General features: G+C 35.1%; 1 protein-coding gene across 1 annotated transcript in view; it reads left to right on the top strand.

Annotated features, from left to right (window-relative positions):
- The window catches only part of LOC105551008, a 208671-nt gene that overhangs the window by 56805 nt on the left and 141990 nt on the right, over positions 1-9876 (top strand). Inside the window, exon 3 of the mRNA XM_011996120.1 lies at positions 9330-9523. Coding sequence (XP_011851510.1) covers positions 9330-9523 — 194 coding nt within the window. The remainder of the gene's footprint in view (positions 1-9329; positions 9524-9876) is intronic.

Raw genomic sequence — 9876 nt, forward strand, 5'->3', positions numbered from 1 at the left:
CCATCAAAAAAAAAAAAAAAAGAAAAAAGAAAAAAAGAAAAGGGTAAAACCACTTTGTCCGTCTTATTATGTCTTAGCTTCTCTCGGGAGGTGTTTATCTATACTCAGTTAGTAGTTTTGCTACTCCTAGAATTATTGAAACTAGGAGTTTCAATAATTTGTCGCCCATTTCTTTGTTGGTAGAAATGGGCGACAAACAATACTATTTTCCTGTCATTAAATAGTATTTGATAGTATTATATCTTCTTTCTTCTGTGTTGCTTAAAAAATAGCTTTCAAGCGCTTTTGTTTCAACCTTATTTATGTAAGTATTTATTTATCAATATTTTAGGAATGATTGGGCCATGCCAATTTTCCTGTTCTAGTTTATAACAGATGTTGATTAATGGATATAGTCTTCTTCCCTGGCTACTCTAATCAATAAATATCTACACTTGGTTGAAGCCTATTTATCCGCTTCTCATAGATCACATGACCTCTTTGCAGATGTTTATCCCCCACTGCAAATAAAATCTAAGCTCATTAACGAGTTCCTTTTAGCACTTCTTAAGATGCCTGTTACTGCTTTTGTATCAATTGGATACTTCTCCATTGTAGGTTTAAACTCATGTTACATAGTATTTTCAATGTTCAGAAGGTCTTAAAATTCATGTTGTCATGTCTTTTTTAGTTTTGAATAAAAATTAGTTTTTCAAATGTTTATATTCTATGTATTGGTCTTAGTCTAGAACTTCTCTTAGACTTACCCTAGAAGCTTCCAATTTACCCCCAATGTATGTTAACTACTGCAAATTTTAACAGGTTTACTGATGTATAATTGATATACATTTATATATATTTATATATAGTACAATTTTTATATAGTGGTAAATTTTATATGTGTACATGTTAATGTATATCAATTATACATTATATGTTTAGATATTTAATCTAATATATTAATATCAATACCAATATATTTATTACATATTTTATATATAAATTATATGATTTATAAGTATGTATATGTATGTGTGTGTGTGCATATATATGTCAACATGGAAACATTACCTTTTAGCTCACTAATTATTTATTTTCAGGCTGGAGTGCAGTGGTGCAATCTCAGCTCACTGCAACCTCCACCTCCTGGGTTCAAGCGATTCTCCTGCCTCAGCCTCCCGAGTAGCTGGGATTACAGGCACCCGCCACCACGCCCAGCAAATTTTTCCACTTTTTTTTTTGGTAGAGATGCGGTTTCACCATGTTAGGCTGATCTCGAACTCCTGACCTCAAGTGATCCACCCGCCTCTGCCTCCCAAACTGCTGGGATTACAGTTGTGAGCTACCGTGCGCAGCCTAGCTCACTAATTATTTCTTAGATTATATAGAATTGGTAACTTTTCCTCTGATGAGTTTATTTTCCTATCAGTAACTAAATTTTACATTTCTAAAACTACTTCATGGTTCTTTTTAGTATTCATCTATAAATGTTTTATTTTTCCCTGTTGTAACTTATAATTACTGCTATTTTTAATGAATAGTATTACCTATTTTATATTTTTGAGAGGATAGAGCCTATTTATCTCCACTAGCCCTCAATTGCTATTACTTTTGGAGCTAATTGGTGCTGAACTTTTGACTTTACTGACTTCGTGGCATTGGGTTTTGTTTCTGTCATTTGAAATTTTCATTTGCATGTTCTTCTTGACAGCCAGTCTCTCTCTTTCTGATCTCTCTCTCTTTCTCTCTTCCTATCTCTTCTCATCTCCCTTGTTTTTGTGCTTTATCATTATGGGACTTTCTCTACTCAAGTCCCAGAATGTCCAGTCTGAAACTGTACCTTACATTACTGGCCCGATGCCTGTGCCTGGCAGTGTTATTATTATTATGTGTCTGGTCACCAAGCCAGTGAATGCCTTTACTCATCTCAGATATGCCTATTTGCTAACCTCTTTGGGCATACAGCCTCATATAATCCGTATGTTTAAGTGAGTAATCAGCTTTCTTCAGTCTCTTTTCACAACCAGGTTAGCCGAGGGCCAGTCTTGGTTTGCAACCTTGAAGCAAGCTTTCTGTCGCTGATACACACAGGAAATTTACATCACCAATATTCCATAGTAGCCAAATGCCCAAATGCCTTTGTATGTCCCCAGATCTGGACTCTAGCTGGCGTTGGCTTCAACCCTACTCATTGCTTTGCATGTTTGTTGCATTTCTTGTGCGTGGAGATGCTTATCTTATTTTTTGATCCTCGCTATGTCTTTTCAATTTTCTTCTTATCTATCTTATCTAAAAATACAGTGTATTTGAAGCAGAAGGGGGTCTCAAAGCCTGAACTCATAATGCAGTTTTGCCTGGAGTCTCCTTTTCAATTTATTCTTTTCATCTGATACATATTTCTCAGCCAGTTATTAAAGGTAGTTCTAAGCCTAATTGATTTTTCTTCACCATGTATTTTTGCTAAATTAGAATCCAGGCTTATAGGCTCTGGTGGTGTTAAAACCACCAACTTGAGGGCTGTGTTTCTTCAGGAGCCATTTATCACTACAACAGAAGCTCCATGGCCTCTCTAAACCCCCTGCAAAATTCCTCTTTTCTCTGACTTACTGAATTACAAATTATAAAGCAAAAATAACTCATATGAGTCTAGAGTATTAGTTTCATCAGTTTATTCAGATTCTCTAATGCATCACTCTAGGAACCCACATAGAATGGACACGTAGAATACAAACACTAAATCTTTACAGCATACATGTGCACACACCACATACTACACACATGCAAATACACAGGGGGAGAAATATCTGTGTATGTGTGAGAAAGAAGAGTGAAGAAGGAAAGACACACGGAGGATGCGGGGGTGGGAAAGGGAAGAGAGAACACAGAAGGGGAGAGAGTAGGGAAAGGAAGATATGGCATCTTATTGTTTCGAGACTAGCAAGAATTCTCTAACAAGTACACCTCTTTCAAGTTACTTCAACAATACACTAGTTATTTGCTAGATGTTTTAGGTAATATTATCTCTAGGTAAGAGTTCTTCTTAGGAACTAAGAGTTTATAACTATTCATTCTCCACGTCTTCCAACTCCTCTTTGACGTCCAACCACTTTCTCTGAGCTACTACAATACATTGGGAACTTTTTTGCCCTCTTATACACCACATTCCAGAGGTTGTTGGGATGAAAGAGGTATCATTATTAATCCCTGGATCAATAGAGGTTACACATTTCACAAGCCAAGTAAACAAAGTAATAAACTTCGCCAAATTACATTGCTTGATAGATCAAAGAGAAGAAGGGAACTTTTCATCGATCTTTCCACCATGTTCCTCATGAAAGACTGACTTTTGCCCTCCCCTTGAGGTTACCCACTATAGTATTCTCTCCACTTATATTTCTGCTAAGAAATACATTTTGACTTATATTTCTCCTGATTTTCGATTTTTGCTTTCCTTAAAATTGACAGTAAATTCTATTTTGCTAAAAGTAATGAGATAAATGGGATTAAGCAGCTGTACGTTAATTGCTTGCTTGCTGAAAGACTGGAATGTAGCAAAAAAATAGGTCACTTAAGACAATTTATTCTGGAGCATTCATTAGCAAAATAGAGGAAATATTCTAAGTTTCCCCAATCAATCAGCTATTTTCTCACCTGCTACCTCATTGTATTAATTGCTTGTTGACTTTAGTTCACTGAATCACCCTGTTGTTTTTGGTAATACATATATAGAACTCTCTATGAAATTGGCTATAAAATTTCTTCAAGGTTTGGAACTGTATATCTAACAGGTAAGAAAACATATTTGTTATCCCTCAATAACTGAGTATATTGTTGTCTCCAAAATTAGCCTACAGCTCTTCCAAAATTTTATGGAATTCTAGGTAAAATAGGAAGATGAATGATATATGACAATAAGGAATATTATATACTAACACTACAATAGGAAAAAACAGATTACAAAGCAGGTATAACTAACTCATTGTTCGTGAACGGATTATCAGGAAGTGGTCCCAAGAGGGACTGCAGACTAGAATCTCCAGGATACAAATCCTGAGATGAAAAATAGCATCTAGGAAGTTAATTAGGAGTGTTTAGGGGATGAAAATCTGTGGAAGAGAAAGGAATGAAACAGAAATTAGTCACAGGGAGGAGTTCAGGTGAAATGCAGTTTCAGTGAAGTCTTTGACCAATCCCTGCAGGGAGCTCTGGGACTGAAGACACCTCAGAGTTTCCACAGGGTTGGGCAGGGTATTGGCTCTTTATAGCCCCAGGTTGACCAGTCGTTACATTTGCGCAACCCCATGAAGGTATATCATCTACAGGTGCCTCTTTTTAACCCAGGAAATTCCTGAAGAGGAATTACAGCTAAGTACTATATCATAGAAAAAACATTCTTGTAAAAGTGTGAATTGAAGAGGTGAGAATAGAGACTGAGAAGTAGTTACATCGTTTGCACATATATTCTATAGACACCACACATATAACCTATGCAAACACAAACACTAGATACTTAAATTTGTCCAAATATTTTGTGAGATATGATTTTGATATAGTGAAAGGTACAGATTTTAAATTTGTATATACTTTTTTTTTTTAAGAGATTGATCTTGGGCAGGGATCGACAAACTTCAACCCTCTGTCCAGCTATAAGATTTTGTTAATAACACTTCATTATAACATGGCCACACTCTTTTGTTTATGTACTGCTCTTCATACTATAATAGAATTTGGCAGTTTTAACAGAGGTAGTATGGTCTATAAAGCCAAAAATATTCAGTATTTAACCTTTTACAGAAAATGGTTGCTAACCTTTGATCTAGGGTTTGCTATTTTCAAATAATACCACTTCATGTGTAAAGTAAGACCACAGCATAACATATTTCCTGTCCAGACTCCTATCCTTTGTACTATTTGAGTTGCATATTTTAATTCCACATTTATTATAAACCCTGTCATTCATCATTACTGTTTTTAAACACTAAATTATCTGTTAATGAAATTTAAAAACCTAAACAAATATTTTATATGTACTTAACATGTTTAGCATTTTAAGCATTCATTTCTTCATGTAAATATGAGTTTCAAAATGGTAAAACTTCCCTTAAGGTGAAAAAATTATATTTTTATAGTATACACATAGGAGTAATGAATTCTCCCAGGTTTGTCTTGAATTTTACGTTTTTTTTATATTTAAAAGATATTTTTGCTGGACACAGAATTTCAGGTTGCCAGCTTTTTTTTTCATCATGTCTGATAGGTCATTTCATTGTCATTTGGTTTGCATTATTTCTGCTGAGACGTTGTAACCCTGTGAATACTTTTAAGATTTTCTCTTTAGCATTGTCTTTCAGCAAATAATTATATCGTGCCTTATTGTATTTTGCCTTGTATCTCTCCTGCCTGGAATTCAATCAGCTTCTCAAATATCTGGGTTTATGTATTTCAACCATTATTTCTTCAAACATATTTTATTCTGACCCAATCTCTGTCTTCTCTGCTTTTAGTACTCCACTTGCATGCTTCTTAGGGCAGTTATCAGTGTCTCAGAACTTACTGGAATACTGTTTAATTTTAAGCCTTGTTTTTCCTCTCTGAGCTTAATTTAGATGTCTTCTATGGGCCTACATTCTAGTACAATGATGTTTTTCTTCTATGTCTCATCTGCTGTTAAGCCCATCCATTAAATTATCTATTTCAGATGTAATTTTTAGTCCTAAAATTTCCATTTAGTTCTCTTTTTTGCTTTTCTCCTTCAACATTTCGCATCTTTTAAAAATGTTTATAGGTTTTATTTTAGATAATAGAATTAATAATTACTATTTTAAAGTCCTGGTCTGCTAATTTCATCATTTCTGTTATTTTGGGGGTACATTTCTATTGATTTTTTTTTCCTCTGGTTCTAAGACATATTTTCCTGCTTGTCCAAATGGCTAGTATATTTTTGAATTTATATACTTGACATCATGGATGCAATGTTGTTCAGTTTCTAAATGTTTATGGCTTTCCTTAATGGAGTGTTGAGTTTTGGTCAAAGAATTAATTTTTGGTCAGATTTATCTTTTTCAGTAACCTTTGCTCAGGTGTGTCCGGACTAGCCCTCATTTTAGGACTAAAATATCCCTACTTATAATGCACGACTTTTATGGGATGTCTACTGAATGCCTGGAGGGATTCAACAAGGTCTCTCAATTTTGTCTAGTCTGAAATCAAATTTTTCCCAGCTCTGTGCAACCTCTGGTTATTGCTGATTTCAGAACTCCCTTTACCTGGTCTTGTGCAATCTTGATCTGAAAATACACAGCACAATATTGCTTCTGAGTCTAGATTCCAGAGACTCATTGATGACTCCCATGTAGATTTCCAAAGCTCTTTACACAGCTGTGCCCTCTCTGGGACTCTGTCCTGTGAATTCGAGCTTCTTTAGTAGCTTTGAATTGTAATATGTTTCCATTTCAGTGACACTGCTGCACTCCTGAACTCTGTTTGGGATCATCTTCCATGTACCATGATCCAGAAAGTGAAGCTAGCAGAAAGCCAGGAAGTTGGCAGGGCTCACCTTATTTGTTTATCTTATTTTATGGATCATGTACTGCACTGCCCATTGTCCAGTCCCTAAAACAGTGATTTTAAAAAATTTTATTTTATTTTTTGAGATGGAGTCTCGCTCTGTCACCCAAACTGGAGTGCAATGGCGCCATCTCGGCTCACTGCAACCTCTGCCTCCCAGGTTCAAGTGATTCTTCTGCCTCAGCTTCCTGAGTAGCTGGGATTACAGGCACCTGCCACCACGCCTGGCTAATTTTTGTATTTTTAGAGGAGGTGGGGTTTCAGCATATTGGCCAGGCTGGACTCGAACTCCTGACCTCAGGTGATCCACCTGCCTCGGTCTCCCAAAGTGCTGGGATAACAGGCGTGAGCCACTGCACCTGGGCAAATAGTTATTTAAAAATTTTTTAGTTTTGTAATTTTTTAAAAAAGCTATTCTATCATAGTTTTCAGTAAAAATAGGGCATATAAACATTGTTAAATGAATATTTGTGATTTATAAAATTATTTTTATTATGAACGTCCTCATAGAATAAATTATTTCAACAACCTTTAAATTCCTTATTTTAAAAATAGTACACACATTTTGATATACTGCACATTGGATAACCTATTGAGCATTTTTCTATCATTTATTCTCTTTAGTAGTTGAACTCACCTTAAAAATTATAATGCCTCTTAGCACTAACAGTAGGCCATATTTTCTGTAACTTATTTTGTGTGCAACCCTAGTTATTTTAAATATTACTATAAATTAAGAATATTGATCTATATTTGTGCCATTTTTCTAACAAATGTTTTTACATTTTTACTATTTGCTAAGCAATTATTATATTTTGCCAAAAGAGATTTAACTTTGCTTAGTATCTTATTTTTCTAGAAATATGTCTTTCAAGAGATACTGTCTGTATATCTTCTAAGTGTTAAGTAAACATACTGCCTGATTTGATATATACCTGTCTCTTATACACATCTAGATGTGTATAAGAGACAGGCTCTGTGCAACCTCTGGTTATTGCTGATTTCAGAACTCCCTTTACCTGGTCTTGTGCAATCTTGATCTGAAAATACACAGCACAATATTGCTTCTGAGTCTAGATTCCAGAGACTCATTGATGACTCCCATGTAGATTTCCAAAGCTCTTTACACAGCTGTGCCCTCTCTGGGACTCTGTCCTGTGAATTCGAGCTTCTTTAGTAGCTTTGAATTGTAATATGTTTCCATTTCAGTGACACTGCTGCACTCCTGAACTCTGTTTGGGATCATCTTCCATGTACCATGATCCAGAAAGTGAAGCTAGCAGAAAGCCAGGAAGTTGGCAGGGCTCACCTTATTTGTTTATCTTATTTTATGGATCATGTACTGCACTGCCCATTGTCCAGTCCCTAAAACAGTGATTTTAAAAAATTTTATTTTATTTTTTGAGATGGAGTCTCGCTCTGTCACCCAAACTGGAGTGCAATGGCGCCATCTCGGCTCACTGCAACCTCTGCCTCCCAGGTTCAAGTGATTCTTCTGCCTCAGCTTCCTGAGTAGCTGGGATTACAGGCACCTGCCACCACGCCTGGCTAATTTTTGTATTTTTAGAGGAGGTGGGGTTTCAGCATATTGGCCAGGCTGGACTCGAACTCCTGACCTCAGGTGATCCACCTGCCTCGGTCTCCCAAAGTGCTGGGATAACAGGCGTGAGCCACTGCACCTGGGCAAATAGTTATTTAAAAATTTTTTAGTTTTGTAATTTTTTAAAAAAGCTATTCTATCATAGTTTTCAGTAAAAATAGGGCATATAAACATTGTTAAATGAATATTTGTGATTTATAAAATTATTTTTATTATGAACGTCCTCATAGAATAAATTATTTCAACAACCTTTAAATTCCTTATTTTAAAAATAGTACACACATTTTGATATACTGCACATTGGATAACCTATTGAGCATTTTTCTATCATTTATTCTCTTTAGTAGTTGAACTCACCTTAAAAATTATAATGCCTCTTAGCACTAACAGTAGGCCATATTTTCTGTAACTTATTTTGTGTGCAACCCTAGTTATTTTAAATATTACTATAAATTAAGAATATTGATCTATATTTGTGCCATTTTTCTAACAAATGTTTTTACATTTTTACTATTTGCTAAGCAATTATTATATTTTGCCAAAAGAGATTTAACTTTGCTTAGTATCTTATTTTTCTAGAAATATGTCTTTCAAGAGATACTGTCTGTCTATCTTCTAAGTGTTAAGTAAACATACTGCCTGATTTGATATATACCTCCCTGTACATCTCAGTGGTACAGGAAATTAATGTAAGATTAGGCTCATCTTAAGAATTGCAAATATTTTTCTACTATAATTCATGAGAAAAATATATTTAAAAATTGTGTATAATTGCTTGTTTTAAATTCATAATTTATTAAATGGTAAAGTTTACATGACAGAAAAAAATTGGATAGTTACATTTTTCTCATGATTTTAGCTGAAGAGTTTATGGTGAATTGATCAACCCTCAGCCAATTAGACTTTGACATGTACTAATAAGATCTAATTGAGGAATTATGAAGACATTTGCTCAGGAGAAAATGAGCACATAATTACACCATAAAGAGGTTAAAGAATCAATGTTACCACCTGGAAGAATATTAGTTGAAGTCTCAATGGCATCTATAAAGGATACTTCATAATATATCTGTGAAATAGAGCACTGCCAAGGCCAATTAAGATATGTAGAATATTCCATTGTCAGTTGTACAAGTTCAAATTTAAATATTCATTTTTCAATCTTGCCTCTGCCCATCTTCAGGTGCTGGGGGATGGTCTCCATCAGACAGTGACCATTATCAATGGCTTCAGGTTGACTTTGGCAATCGGAAGCAGATCAGTGCCATTGCAACCCAAGGAAGATACAGCAGCTCAGATTGGGTGACCCAGTACCGGATGCTCTACAGCGACACAGGGAGAAACTGGAAACCCTATCATCAAGATGGGAATATCTGGGTAAGTCACTGGCAGGAAAGCAAAGACACAGAATTGGGTTGGAAATATTAGAAAATGGCACAGGATTTACTAAGCATATATAGTTATCAATATTTATCTATTAAAATCATTGAGAAACCTTATTTATTCATCATTGTTGATGGAAGAAAGTTTCTTCAGGCTGTAATTTCTATCCAATGGTTAAAGCAATGATTCTCGATCGGCACTATGAATTTGAATCATCTGAGGAAGTTTTAAAGCACGTAGATGAAAGGAACACCCAGATCAATGAGACCAGAATCATATAAGCTGAAATCGTGATTAATGATACTGATAACTTTTCTGAAGACAGAGATCTTCAATTGAAGGAAAAT

This window comes from Mandrillus leucophaeus, unplaced genomic scaffold, assembly GCF_000951045.1.
Source record: "Mandrillus leucophaeus isolate KB7577 unplaced genomic scaffold, Mleu.le_1.0 Scaffold1136, whole genome shotgun sequence".
NCBI classification, from domain to species: Eukaryota; Metazoa; Chordata; class Mammalia; order Primates; family Cercopithecidae; genus Mandrillus; species Mandrillus leucophaeus.